At 43.6% G+C, this 19,045-nt stretch overlaps 1 protein-coding gene across 1 annotated transcript in view; it reads left to right on the forward strand.

The window, feature by feature from the left end:
* The window catches only part of SV2C (synaptic vesicle glycoprotein 2C), a 213,980-nt gene that overhangs the window by 109,199 nt on the left and 85,736 nt on the right, over window positions 1-19,045 (forward strand). Inside the window, exon 4 of the mRNA XM_059175276.1 lies at window positions 2,609-2,760. Coding sequence (XP_059031259.1) covers window positions 2,609-2,760 — 152 coding nt within the window. The remainder of the gene's footprint in view (window positions 1-2,608; window positions 2,761-19,045) is intronic.

Below are 19,045 nucleotides of genomic sequence, written 5' to 3' on the forward strand. Positions count from 1 at the left end.
TGGTGCAAAAATAACCACCTTGAAAAAGAGGCATTGACTCAGAACCAGCTGGATTGCCTATATGCCCCTAAAAGCTGGTATTCTTTTACACAACAATAGTTTGTGTAAAGCCAGCAAGCAAGGCTATGATCTTCCACTTGCCACTTTAGCCGTCCCAGAGTACATTTCTCTCATTTCCGAGTGGCCTGGCATATCTTACATGCAACTGTGCCTTCATGAAATGGGAGTGATAGCTCTTATGTATGGAATGTCCAGAATCCTGATGAAACATTAATTAGGACGTGGAAAGTCAGTAAAAACTGGACTCTTTTTATGCATCAAGAAGTGAAGGCATAGATATGGGACCTGGGGCTTTATGGTGCAGAGAAACAGATTCTTCACGTCAAATGAAAAAAGCAGTAGCATTAAATGATTTATGACACAGCTGTTTTATTTCCTATTAAAATTGTGGGTTGTAATGAAACCATTTAAATCTGTTCAGGGCTTTGTGGAATTTTAAAATTCAGTTAGTTGTCCATGGTTTCTGGTCCTTGAGAAGTTGGGCAGAGAACTGTGTGTGGGATAGAGCCAGCTCTGACTGCCTGCCACATGCCTTTGTTTCTTGTGTGTGGAGGGGTCCACTTGATGACCTTCGAATGCTTGGCTCCCCCTAGTGTAATGGCACCAAATGGCCACGTGCTGCATCTGAGGTCATGTGGGGTCCAGCAATTTTAGGTAGAACTGCCACATTCATAGCCCAGGCAAACAGATAGAGATGCTTTTGGCTAGTGTTTTTTTCAAGTCTTTGAACAGCAATTCCCATGAACAAACACATTGCAATCCAATATACATTTTTATACATATTTATGTGTTCATGTATATAAATTTATAGTAGACACGTATATGCATATACATGTGTACTTTCGACATTATAAATATTTTTGTAATGAAAACAAAAGTTTCATGAAATGATATTTATCCTCATTACTTTAGTTGTGCTTAACTCTTTTCATTTCTAGTTCAATTTTTTAAAAAATTCTGTTTATAGCTACTAAGTTAATTTCATAGCCCACAGATTGAAAAGCGTTGGCCTAAGTTGATATGCCCATGTCTCGAAGTAGATAACTATCATGTCACTTTAGGCAGGGGCAAATGAATGAAATGGTGCTATATTTTGACCTACCATTTGATGCACAATGACATGATGGATCCTGCAATTGGATTGGGGCATCCAGTTGGCTACAGATAAGGCCTTTCTCTAAATTTCATTTGCTAAGGTCACTGCCAATACTTCTTTATCATATTAAAGACTTTGAGGAAATCAGTTATTGCTAACTGCATAAATATATGTTTTACTTCTTGACATAAAATGTCAATAGCAATTTACCTTACAGAAATCTAAGCATAAAGGAATCAGCACATATTTTTAAAAATGTATTGCTAGTGTTTTCTCTGCAACTTGCTCTTGTATATTGTTGTACATCTTCCCCCCAAATTTAAGAATTCATATACTATTTGGGATGATGTTGAGTAATGTTTTCTCCTACGTCCCTACTTCTGAGGCTATGTTTTTTAAAACTTGGGGGTCAAAACCTGTTTGAAATGCAGATGAGATCTAGGGCCCATCTGCCTAGAAGGAACAAAATATTTATTCTATAGACCCTCATTGGAGAAGCCTTAACCTGAGTGGAAGTCACTATTCATGTCAAGATGTCTTATAGTTACACTACCAGAAGGAAGCATTGTACCCCATTCTATTGGTATGGAAATCAGCAGTGCCTTATTTGATTCAACCAGTGTGCATATACATGTACTCGGGCAGCAGTGAGATCTACTGGGTCAAAACCAGAGTGGTCCAAGAAGCAACCTGGTTGGGCCTGTGTCCCACAGCACAACAGGCTGACCGGGCTGCAGGACCAACTGCCACAGAGTAGCCACAAGTAAGCCCAATGGCAGACAGCCTCCCAGAAGTGTTTGAAGCTCTTTCTTTCTTTCTTTTAAAGATTTCATTTATTTATTTAACAGACAGAGATCACAAGTAGGCAGAGAAGCAGGCAGAGAGAGAGGGGGAAGCAGGCTCCCCCCTGAGCAGAGAGCCCGACCTGGGGCTCGATCCCAGGACCCTGGGATCCGATCCCAGGACCCTGGGATGCCGAAGGCAGAGGCTTTAACCTACTGAGCCACCCAGGTACCCCTTGAACCTCTTTCTAAAGTTACCATGTCTTTGACTAGGACATATCCTAGTACCTCTTTTTAAAAATGAATTCATTAAAATATTCATGAGATTAGATCCAATACTGTAATTTTTGCAAATATGTAGAACATTCAGTCAACCTGAGCAGAAACCTCTCTGATCCTTAAGCAAGGGTAAGCATTATAAACCCCATGACTAGGGCACCACTGCCACCTTTTGGTGACATCCCTTAATTACAGGTTCTGGAAGGATAAAAAACCTATATTTAACAGAGATTATAATATTAAAGTTATAAAATGATAGAAAATATACATCCCTGGATATGCTGGGGTGAAGAGAGAGTGTGTGTTGCTAAAGCTTGCTTTGGTTCTGCCCTTTGCATCTCCTACAGCTGTCCTTGCTCTGATCTCACATAGTCTTTGTCGCTCTTGGCAGGATTGGAGGGGCCATTCCCACGGTGTTCTCCTACTTCGCGGAAGTGCTGGCCCGAGAGAAGCGGGGGGAGCATCTGAGCTGGCTGTGCATGTTCTGGATGATTGGCGGCATCTACGCCTCTGCCATGGCCTGGGCCATCATCCCGCATTACGGTAAGAGGCTGGCCTGGCATGAACAAGGCATCACCTTCTTTGACTTCGGCCTCCCTTCTGTCCCTTTCTTGTCTTGTCATTGCTGGTTTGAGAACAACACTGTCATGATCAAGTTTTTGCCTTTTGTTTATCTAGGATTTTCTCCCTTGTATAGAGATCTGTAGAAGGGTTCTGTAGGAATATTGCTGCATTTTGCTGTTCTTCAAGGGATCACTTTCATTGGCTTTCTATGTGCTATCAACTCTAGGCTCCCCACCAAAATGGACAACAGGGGAGACATAGGTCATAATTGGCATAGAAGGCAGAATGACTTACCATTGTTTTGGGGACTATCATACACATCAGGCACATACATGTGCCTTTATTCATCCCTTCTGGGTCTAGTTCAAAGCTCAACCCCATGTCAGTCCACCTCTGCTGGCAGCTGAGAACTGGGATGAGAGCAGGAAGCATCCTGTCTTGTCATGGAACATCTATTTGTAGAACTTAAGAGATGACTCAACTGTCCTTGCTGGCTAGACCCTTCCTGAGTTTCTTCTAAGCTGTTCCTACCACCTCTGAACACTTTTAAGTTCTCCTGTTTCTGGGCAGTCAGCACTGTCCTGCTTAGAAGCCAGAAACTGCCAGGTGCTTCACCCACAAACAGTGAAATGCAGGGAGAGGTTCATCAGGAATCAAATCCAATAAACAAGACAGAGGGGAGTGGAGGTTTTCTGGTTGTGTGTATCTGTGTGAAAGAGAAAGAGAGCAAACATGTTGAAGTTTGCAAATTATGAATACTATGTAAATTAAAACCACATGTGGACTTTAAAAACTTACTCTTTGTTCAACCTAAAATCTAATTGATCATTGGGTGAAAAAGTAGATTTCAAAAATTTGCTTTTGGATCATTTTCTTTTTTTTCCTTTTATTTTAGAACAGAGCAATTTTGGCTATAAAGCCTAGGTTTGTTAGGGAACAACCCTGAGTGAATTTGATCCACTGTTAAAATCAAAGACAAGGGGTCCCTGGGTGGCTCAGTGGGTTAAGCCTCTGCCTTCACTCAGGTCATGATCTCAGAGTCCTGGGATCAAGCCCCACGTCGGGCTCTCTGCTCAGCGGGGAGCCTGCTTCCCCCTTCTCTCTATGCCTGTCTCTCTGCCTATCTATGATCTCTGTCTGTCAAATAAATAAATAAAATATTTTTTAAAAAATCAAAGACAAGATGTAAACTTTAGTATTTGAACTCATTGTAATTGAGCTTTATCCTATTGAGTTACAAAATTTATGCATGTCACACTCTTTTAATAAACCTATAAAGTTACATGCAAATCAATGTTGTATATAACAATAACAAGGAAGGCATAAGGAATTGGTTACTTGGCCTAAAGAGAACTTTTCCTTGCCAGACACTTAAGTTGAGTGTGGCGTGCGAAGCGCAAATGGTGGGTTTTCCTTTTTTGGACTCTGGTCTGTTCAGGGCCAGAGATACCCTCCCAGAGGTACTAACTCACACCTGCCATAAGGCTTGTCGTCTCCCACCATGCAAGGAATTACAGGTGATTCTTCTTCTCTGTCTGGGCCCCGAAGACCTCAGCCACCCTCAGAACTAGCTCCCAACTCACTTACCTGGTTGTTTGGAATGGAAAACCCACTTAGCTGCCATGGAAAGAATTGCTTTAGTACGCCTGGATGGCTCAGTCAGTTAAGCATCTGCCTTGAGCTCAGGTCATGATCTTAGGGGTCTTGGGATCCAGTCGCAAGTTAGGCTTCCAGCCCAGTGGGGACACTGTTTCTCCCTCTCCCTCTGTCCATCCCCACTCCCCCTCTTTCTTTCTCTGACACAAATAAATAAAACCTTAAAAAAAAGAAAGAAGAAGAAGAAGAATTGCTTCTTAGGAGCTCTGCGTGAAGAGACAAAAAGGAGATGCAGAGCCCGGGCAGAGTCCAGCTTTCCTCAGCATTGCTCCTGGAGCCGCCCTAGTCCATAAGCAACCTCTGTATGAATGAAAATTCGTTGCCTCATCCAAGCGGACGCAGGGGCAGCCCCACTGGCCAGCTCTGCCAGATGCTCACACAGCAAGTCACTGCTGACCGCTTCACGTGGCGGCTGGATTCCTTTGGAGGCCAGCCTTTTTCTAACCCCAGATGGCGGCACAGCTCTTTGGCTCCTGGATGTTTGCTGTCCCTTCTTCCTGGTCCCCTTCCCATCCTGTAGAATTTCTCCAGCTGGTCTTCCCAAACTTGGAACTCAGATTGGCTTTTGCAGTCTGCACTTTTCCACAGGCCTGGGCGTTGATTGGTTTTGTTTGTTTGTTTGTTTGTTTTTATTGTTTGTTTATTTGTTTGTTTTTCCTCATTGGGTATTTAGTTCTTCAGACTCCTGCTTTTCACACATCCCTACCCTTGAGCCATGGTGGGCTCCAGATTTTGCCTCTGGACTCACCAACCATCAGCTAGTGGCTGACCCACAAAAAATGAGTGTAATTTTACCTTTATTTTTCTCAAGCATACATAAGATATTCTTTTTTATAGCAAAATGGTCTGCCTAGTCCATACATAATTGGAAAGAGCTGAAGCTGTGAATCAGAAACAATTTCTAAAAAGTTTACCAAAAAAACCCCAATGACAATGTAACAAAATTAAGTGTATCTGAGGCTGGCATTAATTCTATGTTAAAGGAACCTTGAGAAATAATGACCTGGTTAAGAAATCAGTAACAGAATATTGAAACTTTACATGAAGGCTTTCCTGGCCAGAAATGTGGCCAAAGCAACAATTATTGCAAATAAGCCTGTCTGTATAGTTTTATCAACAGGGGAGATTTTTAAATATCCTTGCTGAGTTCATTGCTATGCTCTTGCAACTTGAGAGCTCTAATTATCTCAAAAGAAAAGAACTTAGTTTTAAAAATCCTGTGTTGAGGCTTCTGGGGGTTGATGATGTTCTCTATATTGGTGTGGGGGAGGGTGTTTCAGGAGTATTCATTTATAAAAATGCATTCAGCTAGGTACTTAAGATTTACATATGTCACCATATGGGAGTTACACTTTTTTTATAAATATTTTTTCATAAAATTTACCACTTCTGTTACCCCCTGAAAATACCCACGCTTGGGTCCTACTCTGGATCAATCGAATCTAATTATCTGGGTTAGGGATTCTGCATGGATGGGGTTTTTTTTTTTTTTTTAAATCCGCTGAGCAGAGAGCCTGATATGGGGCTTGATCCCAGTACCCTGGGATCATGACCTGAGCCAAAAGCAGAGGATTTAACCCACTGAGCCACCCAGGGGCCCCTGCATGGATGGTTTTTAAAGCCATTTAAAGCTGGTTCTCTGCAGCCAGGTTTGAGAATCTTCAGCTTCCTACCTCTGCCAGGGGGTGATCTGGGAAGCCCCTGAGGCTTCACCATGTATGCACAGGGAGGGGGGCTACAGATGGGCACTAAGAGAAGAGTGAGCCTGACTGGCATGGTTGACTTGTTCAGTGGGCGTTTAAGTTTCCATATTGTTGTTTTCATCCAGGCTAAAGGACTTTCCCCACTCATGTGGCTGAGAATCACTTACAAAGTGGCTTTGACATCTTGGTCTGTCTTCTTAATGCTACATCTTTTGACTTTACGTAAAATGGATAAGAGCTGTTAAGTCCATCCACTTTCCCTACAGTCTCAGAGGAAGTGAAAAGATTTCTCTTTTGCCTCTGAAATTCTGCCTAGTATAAATGGTGTCACAGCTTATAGAAAAAGGAGAGTACATGGGTCCTGGGCCTCCATCCTCTTTCATTCAGGAGACCCCTGGGCACCAGCACCTGGACAGCAGATGGAGTTTTCACCCAGCAGGGGAGGAACCTGGGAGTATCATAGAACGACTCAGAGCCAGGTTCTGGCCCATCTTACATCAGTAACGGGATTTGTGCTCGAGGGAAAGGATCAAAAACTGGCACCCACCCACTTAGGAGAAGAATCAATGAAACAAGATGGGATTGGGAGGGAGACAAACCACAAGTGACTCTTAATCTCACAAAACAAACTGAGGGTTGCTGGGGGGAGGGGGTTTGGGAGAAGGGGGTGGGATTATGGACATTGGGGAGGGTATGTGCTTTGGTGAGTGCTGTGAAGTGTGTAAACCTGGTGATTCACAGACCTGTACCCCTGGGGATAAAAATATATTTTTATAAAAAATAAAATATTAAAAAAAAAAAACTGGCACCCACACCATAAGCAATTCAAATGATAAGTGATGCAGATAAGAAGGTGTCTGTGGTGTTCTCTTTCTGCGTTTTGTGGCTGTCAGTGCACAGAGCCCTCAGCCTTCAAGAGGCTTGAATTCTGACTCCCAGACAAACTTCTTATGCAAAGAGACCAAGAGCGGTCACTCAGGATGGGCAAGGAAATCTGGAAGGATTCTTCAGAGGTTAGACAAGGCCAGGAAGGGGGGTTGGACAGCTGCAAGGGCTCCTGAGTTCACATGTGGGCTGTGGCCAGGGTCTGCTGACCGACAGAAGGAGCCCCCCAGCTGGCCGAGGCTCGTCTCTGGACCAGCCCCGGATCATGATGGTGCTTTACCTTCACACTGCTGCTGGTGGGGATGAAGATTTCCCTGCAGACGGTCTCCAACATCTGAAGGTTCCCAACAGAAGATTACATCGCCCACTCTGACACAGCCTTAGGGGGCAGAGTGTTTGAATGTCATCACCTTTCCTGCCAGCCCCCTCCCCTGTGACCCACTCCTTCCAGCAGCTGGGATCCCTGTGAGAGAAGAGATAGCACAGGGATGATGCTTTTCCTTCACCCTTCCTCCCCTGAGTAATCAGGACAAACACGGCATTAATGGAAGCCCCTGGGCCTCAAGGGAAAAGGGAACAGGTTGCTGACTCACAGCACTTTCCCTCTTCCGCTGAGAGCTGAGAGCTTGCCCGTTGGCCCGGGCTTTGGAGTTGCCCTGGGATTACAGCACTGTCTGCTCCATTAAACCCTCCCACGTCATTTTCTCTTTGAAATTCGTTGTGCACATCAGATGAGGTTTGTCCCCTGCTGAGGGGCACCACTGTGCAAAGCAAGGACATTCAATTAGCTAAGTGGGAATGTTCTCCGTTCAGCACAAAATGCCTCAGCTCTTAAAGCCCAGAGTGCATGGGGCTGCCTGCCGCACTTTAGCCACACCACAGCCTCCATCACCCTCTGCCCTTCACCGCAGACCTCCCAGGGCCAAGCTGAGGGCACCCTGAAGGCCAGGCCCATCCCAGCACCACCAGCTTCCCCACCAGCCGCATCTTGAGGTCTGGACTTAAAACCTCACATATTCCTGACCAAGATGTGCCTGCTTCCTTTAGTTCTGTGATATGGGAAGCTAATACATTTCTAACTCCCTCATGATAAAACGGTGTGAAAGGAGCACAGTCTAGTCATAGTCTAATGACTGTCTGGCTGAAGAAGGAAACAGACGAGGGTATCACGTTTTGTTCATGATTAGAAAAGCACTGTGGCCAAGGGAAGGGATGGGGGGGGGGGGTGAGTGCTGATCTCGAATCCCTGCCACACTGCTTCTGGGTATGACCTTTGTCAAGCTTTTCAGTCTCCCATCCCGTTTTCTGCATCATGCTGGGGGTTAAGCATGACAATCATGTTAACACCCAGTGCATAGTTAGTGCTCAAAAACTGGTAGATCTTGCTGCTGTCAGGTTTACCTACATGGGCTCCCAGACTCCATCAGCGCAGTCCAGCACGAGCTCTGAGCTACAGGAAAAGACGGAGAAGGAGCTGAGAAATGCCAAACAATAAACCTCACCTCGCAGGTGAGGAGATCAGAGGAGTCAGAAGAAAGGAAAAATCAGGAAAAAATTTAAGATAATGAGAGAGATTCAAGGAAAAAAATAATACCATAAAACCTGGATTACCTGGAACCCAATGAATCCATATCTTCCATTCAATTATTGGTTGAATGAATTAATATTTGAAGGACACAAACTATACAAAGACCCACCTTCAAGGCACTCTCGCCAGGTAGAAGGAGCAAGATGTCCTAGCCTGCCAGCAGAGATGCTGCCCAGCCCACCAGGTTACAGGGACCTTGGCAGAGTCATTGCTGTCTTGGAGGGAAGGTGTCCTATGCTCTGGACCTGGTAGGAGGTAGAGTGGTTCCTGGCATGGGATTAGATCTAAGGCATGCCTGGTTCCAAGCCGACTCTGCCATTCTCTAGTTTTGTCACCTCTAGGACCGTTCTTGGGCTGTCTCGTCCTCTGTCTCCTTGTCTAGAAAGCAAGCATACTACCGCATAGTGCTGCTGTGTTCAAGCACTGTGTACGGAAAGTGTTTACACCATGCCTGACACGCATGGCCACTAAGTGCGGTCTTTTATTTCCACAGATGGAGCTAATGTTGAGGTAAGGGTATGAAGAAGGAACTGGAAGAGTGAAGAAACCATACTCCCCTTTTGCTGACCATATTCTCTCAGTTGTGTGCTTATCATTTGAACGTTGTGGAGGTGGATAAGAAGGGGGAAGATGCGAGAACAGAGCTTGTAAGGCATGCCAAGTATTCTGCACCCACTCCAGGTGACAGGTGACAGCTGTGTCCCACTTTCCCACCCAGCCAGGTGCCCCCAGCCTTGCCACCCACCTTTGCCGTCCCTCATTGAATGTCATGACACTGAAGATTTTATGCTTAAGTATCTGAGTAAGACATTGCAAGGGGAATCCCCTTGGTACATCAGTGTACACCAGTGCTATTTCTTAATTTGTCCATTTTAGGATGCATCTTATCTTTGATTTCAACAAAATGACTCTTAGGCTCAGATTTCCTTCACTCTATGACTTAGCTTTCCCCAAATGTTAAGAGGATACATCAGCCCCCAAAATAATAACGACAAAGTCCTTCTTTAAGAGCTTAAGAAATGGATATGAGGCATTCTCATAGTCAAGTGTATGGCTATGTTTTTAGTGAGTGTGTGTCATTGTTCAGGTGTTCTGGAAGCCTCCTTTCTTAAAGTCACAAGCTCTCCCACCCCCACCCCCAGACCTCCCGCTGCTCTCCTCATGGGAAGTGCATCACCTGGGAAAACATGTGTCTGCTTGGGTACAGGTAATCCCCCACCTGCCACCCACCCCACCCCTGCCAGTCCTGCACAGTTCTGGGAAGTTCTTTTCAACATCCTCACTCTGACCACCGAGGCATAGAGGAGTCACTCTTCTATTGTGCATTAAGCCAATTATCATGGTGCTCAAGTCCTCCCACTGCCATCCACACACCTCAGAAACAGAGGGGCGGCAGTCATTTGTTGAGAGCCTTCTGTGTCCCAGACATTGTGCCAAGCACATTGATCTTAAACTCACAGTCTGAAAACAGAGATAGGGGCTTTAAAAATATGACAGTTTTCCCATTCACATGTGGGCGGGCAAGGCTGCAGGTGCATATGCTGCTGGCGGTGCTGGGTGACCCCACACAGCTGGGCTGCTCGTCCATCCCTTAGCCTGCACACCTCTTCTCAGAATAATGCTTTTAAAGGCAGAAAATAAAAAAATAGGATTCTAAATGAGACCAGTTGTTAGTAAAATGAATTGGTGTATGAAATAACTACAGCTGGATCAGACATAATAGCTATCTTTATTTTTAAGTAGATATGGATATAGAAGCTAGAAGTCAACAAATCCTTTCTCTTGGCTCCTAAGAAACCACTGGTCTTTGAGTTCTCCCAGAATCCCACATTCCATTCTTTACCATCTCTTAGTTAAGATTAGGATTGACTAAGGGGAGAAAAAAAATTAAGATTGATGGATATAAGAGAAAAAAAAAATCAACAGAGGCAGGAACAAGATACAAGCTTATTATATTAAAAGAAGCCTGGATGGGGGCTGTCTAGTACTGGGATGGTAGTTCCACCCAATTTCTTTTAACTCAAAATTCCTTTTATCCACCATTCTTAGTGCATTTCATCTGGTAGGTCCACATTTTAGGCAGGACAAAGCAGGAGGGATCTATAAAGATACACCTGGGCTGCCATTAAGAATCTCCATGGAAATCTCACACAAATCTACTTAAATCTCATTAGCCAGAACTTTAGCTAGCATACCTAGCTACAAGGGAGTTTTGGAAATGTAATCTTCTATAACCAAGCAATAAAGAGAACACAAATCAGACAGAGTGGATATTGAGAGACAACTAGCCACCTCTGCTTGACCATTTCATTCTTCTTCTAGAAAGTCTTTAAAAATGTCCATATGGTTCTTGATTTAAATTTTAATGTGGCCTTTCTGTATTGGGCAGTTTTTAGATGTACATAATGGAAAGTAAGTCAAGCTAACTTAACCAGAACAGTAATTTATCAGGAGGCTATTGAGTAGCTCATAGAATGGCCAGGAAAGCTAGAGAACCAATCTTAGAAAATGGCAGGAACCAAGGGAATCCTTCCTTAGATGGCTGGCATGGCTTGTGAACAAATTCAAAATGTCAACACCCAGACTCAAAAAACCCCCAGATACAGCCTAAGAGAAATTAGCTCAAAATACACAGCTTCAGTTTCCACTGCACCAAGGAGTTTTGATAGTGGTTTAATTGTTCTTCAAAGATGGTGGAGTTTTCTGTGCAAGATTCAATCATGAGGGGTGGCACCTGCTGTTAGAAAGGCATGATTACCAACATGTGACATCCTAGTCAAAGTATCTTGAGGCCCTAGTTAGGGTAGAGCACTTCACATGCAATAATATGTGTCAGGGAGGAGAATATGGGTCCATATGAGGGCAGGTGTAGTTTGAGCTAGTGTGGCCTTTACATGTTGGTTACAGAAAATTCGGTACAACACTCTAAAGAGCCCTAGCCAATGCAAATTCTGGACATCATTCCAGCAGACCAGACATCCTTATCCTCAGATTATAGCTGACTAGACCCCTGGGTCCTTCCCAAAGCAAATGTGAATCCCAGCCTAATCACTGGCCTAGATCTTTCATAAATCTTGGAGAACTTGATCTCCAGAAGAGATAAAAGCACCTATATTTACAATAAATAAAACCACAAAAGTTGGTTTCACTTACTATAGATAAAGATGCTTTTTCCAAGAGCTGTTGACATTAAGGTTTGCCTTGGAACAAATAGTATAAACATTTGATAGTATAAAAAATTTATTTAACAAATGAATGGTGATACTGAATGCTGAGAAGGATTCAGAGAAACTGCATGTTTCATACATTACTTGTTGCAAAATAGTGCAGCCACTCTGGAAAATAGTTTGGCAGTTTGTCTAAAAAAAATTTAAACACACCTAATATATGACCCACAATTGCACTCCTAGGCATTTACCATAACCCAGAGAAATGAAAATTTACCTACACGAAAACTTGCACATCATTGTTCTTAACACAGGATGCTATAACTCATCAACAAAAGGAACTTGATAAATAGCTTGAATAGGCCCCGAGGCATTTTGCTGAGTGAAAAAAGCATTCTCAAAAGGACAAATAACAAACTGGAGAAAAAGTTAATGGTTATCAGGGGTTAGAGGGAGTGAGGAGAAGGGGAGCAGGCATGACTACAACAGGCTAGCCCCCGGGAGATCTTGGAGTTGATGGAAAGGTATCTATCTTGAATATAGAGGTGGCTACATAATTCCACACATGTGTTAAAATGACATAGAACTACACACACACACATGATCCCACTGCCAGTTTCCTGCTTTTAATACTGTACATGGTAATTTCAGAACAAAACATTTCTAAGCATTGAGGGAAACTGGGTGAAGAGGACCATGGGATCTCTCTCTATTATCTTGCAAGTATCTGTGACCCTAGTTACTTCAAATTAAAAAGGAAAAGGCAAATTAATAATGTGTTTTTGGAAAGGCATTTTTTTTTTTATTTTATTATTTTTTTTAAAGATTTTTATTTATTTATTTATTTGACAGAGAGAGATCACAAGTAGGCAGAGAGGCAGGCAGAGAGAGGAGAGGAGGAAGCAGGCTCCCCGCCGAGCAGAGAGCCCGACGTGGGACTCGATCCCAGGACCCTGAGATCATGACCCGAGCCGAAGGCAGCGGCCCAACCCACTGAGCCACCCAGGCGCCCCTGGAAAGGCATTTTTATATCTATCATCATATTTATTACAATTACCTTAGAAACCAGAACAACAGTAGGTGTTACTCCCATTTTTTTTTTTGAATGGTGAACCTGTTGCATAGAAAGTTCATCATTTCCCAAAGAGACTGAGAAAATGGAAGATTAGAAATTAGAACCAGTTTTCTGATCTTCATTTCTTCAAAATGTCTTCCACACATGTCAGAGCTAAGAAACGTCTCAAAGAGCAGCCCACAGAGTTGTTTGGAGCCAGAAGTTGTTTGGTGGTCTCTACAGTGTGCATATACAACCCATGTGACAAACACTGGTCCCCTGTCCTGTCTGGGTAATGCCTGCCATCCCAACCCCTTGGCAAGCATTGCAAGACTCATGCCTCCATCCTTTGCCATAGGAGAAACCATTTAAACCCAGAATTCAATCATTTATAAAGTACCTTACTGGGCGCCTGGGTGGCTCAGTGGGTTAAACTCTCTGCCTTCGGCTCAGGTCATGAGCCTGGGCTCCTGGGATTGAGCTCTGCATCGGACTCTTCGCTCAGTGGGGATCCTGCTTCCCCCTCTCTCTCAGCCTGCCTCTCTGCCTGTGATCTCTGTCTGTCAAATAAATAAATAAAATCTTTAAAAAAAAAAAAAAAAACTACCTTACTGCAAATGTCATAAAAGACAGAAGAGGTTTTTTTCCATCATATGCCTTATAACCCACAACTTCATCAATCTTTATGTGATACTTGTGTGCCTTTGAAAGGCTGCTTTATATCTTCTCTCTCTCCCTCCCCCATAGGATGCGACTTCACTGGCTAGTCTCCTTCCTCCAGGAAGCTGTCTGAATGGCCCACCTGCTTTCCTTGCTTAGGCAGAGAAATTCAGCTCTGCCCAGCTTCTAGCTCAAAACGTACATACCCTACCTGTGCTAGTCTGCTTGGGCTGCCATAACAAAATACCATTGACTGAGTGGCTTAACCAACAGAACTTTATTTTCTCACAGTTCTCAAGGTTAGGAAGTCCAAGATCAAGGTGGTAGTTGATTCGGTTTCTGGTTGGGGGCTGTCTTCCTGGCCATCCTCTTGCTGTGTCCTCAACGTGGCAGAGAGACAGAGATCTCTCTTTTCTTATGTTTGATCAGGGCCCCACCCTTTAGATCTCAGTTACTTCCTAGAAACCTATATCCAGATATCACATTAGGCATTGGGACTTTAATATATGAATTTTGGGAAGACATGGTTCATGTCATAACACCACCTCTTATGGTTTTAGCAAACAGGGAACCTTCCAGTCATCAGAAGTACATGGGTATTCACCTACCCTTTAAAGTCATTGGAAGCTAAGAATTTTTTCTAATGTTTTTCTTGTCAGGCCCAACTGCAAACTTAACTCTGCAACACTGATCTTTTTTCCTCCCTTAAATAAGGTCTTATGATATCCTTATGTTTCAAAAGAACTGCCCATCTCACTTCTCTGAACATTTGTATATTCTGAACAAGACAAAATGCATGTGCGTATGTGTTTCCTTGAAAAGAACTATTCTGAGAATACACTTGCTGGGCTGAATTCATCATTAACCTAATTAGATCCTTTTTCCCAGGCTTACAATTAGCACCATTACCAAGTCTTGATAACTAATTACAGTGCTTCTAAATCAAGCTCCACCTGGAGAGACATGAGAATTGTAAACTTCTAAAGTGTTCCTTGTTTGAAGAGGTGACCATTTCCAAGATTTCTGTCAATAATACTGAACGGGCTTAGAGGGCAAGAGATATATTCACAGTACTATGGAGAGGTAGAGAAGGTTTCCTTGACATCTTAGGGTACAAGCTAGAGAACCTGGACATCACTTTTTTTCCAAATGCATAGTGAGGTCCCCAAAATGTGTAATCCCTCCACTAACCCACATGGTTAAGATGAAAGGTTGTAGAGCTGCCCATCTTTTTTTTTTTTAAACAAGTGCAGTATTCTTTCATTTGTAAGAAGTAAACTGAACTTTAATTTTTACATCAGAGGCATTGATGCTAAATGACCTGGAAGTTCCTATTCTCTTATGGACTGACTTAGCATCTCTATTTTATATAGCTGTCTCTGTCAAAATTGAGTTTAGATTTACTCTGATTTGCTTTTAGAGTGTCCCAGAGCAATCCCAGTTAAAGATCAAGGGTGTGGCATCTTAGCAAATGTGGCCATTTGGCACAACTGGACCACAGAAAGGATACCAATGTAACTAATTTCATAAGATGCACAATTAATGCCTGGAATGGAAGCTTAGAAAAATAGACGATTAAGCAGGACAGAGTTTGAGGTTGAAAGCATGATGAGGGGAATCTTACTATGCAATAAAGTATTTCCTTCTCAAGTATAGGAGGTGCTTCTTCTTCAGGAAGTGCCTGATCTTTATGTAACATTGGAACACGCCTCCACTTGAGGACGGGTTGGATTATATTGTCCACTCTTCCTCACCCTCATGCCCACCCCTCAGTGAGCCGTTTGGCTGTGCTGCCCATCATCCTGTGTAATGTACAAGACAAATGGTGGTCGTGAGGCTTGAAAGGGATACCTGCAAAGAGGTTGGAAAACAGTCTGAGAACTATGTGCTGGGAAACAGTGGTGGCCAGGCTCTAAATTTGGCAAAATTAAAGGATACCAAATATGGCAAAAGAAAATGTGGGTGAAAACAGAGCAGACTGGTTACCATAGATGTGAGTCAAATGGACCATCCTGCTAATGAGAGGATGCTCTTGCTGGTTGTGTGATTCAGTCGGAGTGAAGAGACGCGCTGTCTCAGCCATTTGTACGTTCCCTCACCCAGTCTTCTCAACAACTGGAAGCATGTCTTAATGAGGGGACTGGCAAGGGTCAGGAAACTCTCTGAAGGTCGTGGAACCCATTTATTTTTTCCTAAGCCTAAATTATCCCACGAAGAAGTGGCTCCTAGAAGTGAATCCTCATTACTGCTAAACTAACAGAGATTGAACCTTCATTGAAATTACATGATGAGATGTAACACCGCGCTTTGGGTGTAGCAAACATTTGGGGGACATCTACCCTGTGACTGGCCCAGTGCTAGAAGCTGGAGAAGGTTTGAGGCTATGGTGGAAGTCTACAGAAACATCTGATCTTGGGTAACAAACAACAACCTTGAAATCAAGCTTTGCTTCCAGTCTTTCCTGTTGCAGCCTGTTGGCACAAAGCACCCCTTTCTCAAATACTGTGGATTGGGAAGTTCAGCCTTGCCCCGGCCACTTTGAATTCCATGGGTCCTTTAACATACAGATCATGTTACAGTGTAGTTGGAGGGAACACATCAGCCTGAAAGATTAGGGTGGAAGGCTGGGGAAACCTTAGGTAAGAAGGGAAGATGAGTTGTGAAAAGTCAGAGACTCCTGGTTTCATCCGATTCAACAGTTTACCACTGAAGTGACCAATTTAAATATCATAGTGCCCAGGCAGGCAATGTGTATGCATGAAGCAGACAAGAAAGGGAATGGAGGCAAAGAGAGAGTCCATGCCCTCTGTTGAGGGTTGGCAGCTACTCAGCCCTAACAGATTTAAGCCAACCAGTTATTGATGCCTAGTGTGGCCAGATTTACTGGGAGAGAGCCGAATTCTGGACAGTTACGTGAATTCTCTCCAATTTTTAATCTGTCAAATTTTAAATTATTTTTATAGGGCTATAACTTACCTGTGTGGTAGGCAGAATGATGGTCCCCAAAGATGTCCACATCCTAACCCTCTGGACCTATGAATGTAAGAGTTTCCATGGCAAAGGATAATAAAGGTTGCAGAGGGAATTAAGGTTGCTAATCAGACCTTCAAATAGGAAGATGATCCTGCATTTTCTAGTGGGCTCAATCTAATCACAGGGGCTTTGACAGCAGAAGATGGAGTCAGGAAGAAAGACGGAGAAGTAACAGCGTAGGCAGAACTCAGTTTGAGGTTACTTGCTTTAAAGATAGAGGAAGGGGGCCATGAATGAAGGAAAGTGGGAAGTCCCAGGAAGCTGGAAAAGGTAAGGAAACCTATTCTCCTCCAGAGTCTCCATGAGGAAGGCAGACCTGCTGATACTTTGCTTTTAGGGCAGTGAGATCCATTTTGGACTTCTGACCTGCAGGGTTGTAGGATAATACCTTTGTGTGGCTTTTAAGCCAGTAGAGTGTACAGAAATTTGTTGCAGAACAATAGGAAATGAATATCACATACAATAAAATCAATCCGTTTTAAGTGATGAGATTTGACAAAGGTTTACAATTGTGTAACTACCACCCCAGTAAGATACAGAACACTCCCATCACCAAAAAGATCCCCTTGTACTCCACGGCAGTCAATTTCCTCGCACCATCCCTGGTCTTTGGTAAGCAATGATATGTTTCTGTCTTTTATAAAATTTCTTATATATGGAATCATACAGCACATAATTTTTGTACTTGGATTCTGTTTGGGCATATGTCTTTGAGATTCTTCTTTGTAGCTGAGGGTTTGGGGGTTCATGTCTTGTGGTTACTGAGTGATATCCCATCATATGGATGGGTCACAGTTTGCTGTTGATCCTTTCCCCAGTTGATGGATCTTTTTGGTTGTTTACAGTTTGGCTATTAGGATTAATTATGTACATTTGAGTACAAGTCATTGTGTGAACGAGGTTTTTATTTCTTCTGGGTAAATATCTGAGGGGTGAATTGCTGACTTGTTTGGTAAGTATGTCTTTAACTTGATGAGAAACTGCCACGTTGTTTTCCTAACTGGCTTTATCACAATCACCTCATCTTTTCAAAAAGTTTTCAAAGCTCTGTATGGACCAAACAGAATGTACTTATAGGCCAGGTGCTAAATTTAACACAGGAGGAACCATTTTTAAGCTGAAAGGAGCTAACATGACCTGGAAGAGAGAAGACCAGTCTTCAGCTTTTGCTGAGGGAGAGATGGTGCCTCTCTGGAAACCAGAGTGGGAGGAAGATCTCCTGAGGAGAAAGGCAGGTGGGGCTCCTGGTCATTAAGTACCTGTGGGACAGCTGTGCCCTCAAACTAGAGGAAATGGAGCTGTGTTGTGGGGTGCAGTCCCAGTGACCAGAGAGAGCAAGAGCTTAGTTTGGGTCAGAGGTTGGACGTGAGCTAGTGGCCCCAGAAGAGCAGGGCCTCAGCAGTGGCCTGCTGAAGGGTGAAGAACCTAAGGCACCTTCTGAGAAGTAGCAGGAGGCAACATGTCTGACTGCCAGGTGTCCTTATCCTAAATGAGATTTGCCCTTGGTTGTTTATGAAGATTTTCAGAAGCATCCTCTCATAACCCAGATAAAAGTCAAAGTATGTGACAGCCTGTCCTGCCCAGGAGCTGACGGGGCAGAAGGCACTAGGTAAGCAACTAGCAGGACCAGCTCCTTCCGTGACCATCTTCTCTCTGCCATGTGTGGTTTGTGCTGCCGGGCCAGCAGTGAAGTCTCTTTCTACAGTGTAGAGAGGGCAGAGGACAACTAGAAAGGAGATAGGAAAGAAAGACTGTAGACCAGGGCAATTCCCCCTTTCTGACCCAAATATCATACCCCTGGGCCATGGTGCCTCACACGCTCTATGTGACCAGGCACAATTCTGCCTTCTTCCACAGCCATAATTTATAGATTCAATTTAAAAAATGCATCTTTCCGAAATACCCTAAGCAATTTCTGGACTCTTTGAAGCCAAAGATCAATTCTTTTTTTTTTTTTTAAGATTTTATTTATTTATTTGACAGAGATCACAAGTAGGCAGAGAGGCAGGCAGAGAGAGAGAGGAGGAAGCAGAGAGCCCGATGCAGGGCTCGATCCCAGGACCCTGGGATCATGACCTGAGCTGAAGGCAGAGGCTTTAACCCACTGAGCCACCCAGGCGCCCTCCAAAGATCAATTCTTAGTCATCTTTATAATCTCCATGGTACCAGAACACCATTACTGGCCCAGACTAGCTCACAATGAATGTTTTGTTGAACTGAGTCACCAAATGACCTGGGGAGGGATGTTAGACCCCTCTTCGCATCTGATCTAACATAACCACTTAGTTCTACTTAGTTTGGTTAAATAAGCTTGTGCTATGAGGTGTTTTTTTTTTTTTTTTCCTTCGTGAATCAATGTCTTAGGAACAAGTTCCCATCATTGTGATGGTTGGGGCTGATGCGGCTTAAAGGGGAGGAACTGGCTGCTGTCATCCTGGTTCACTCTTTCTGAGCCCCTGCAGGAGCAATGGCTTAGAACAGGGAGATGAGAAATAGCTCTCTGTTACCTAAAGTTCTG

This window comes from Mustela lutreola, chromosome 5, assembly GCF_030435805.1.
Source record: "Mustela lutreola isolate mMusLut2 chromosome 5, mMusLut2.pri, whole genome shotgun sequence".
Taxonomy (NCBI): domain Eukaryota; kingdom Metazoa; phylum Chordata; class Mammalia; order Carnivora; family Mustelidae; genus Mustela; species Mustela lutreola.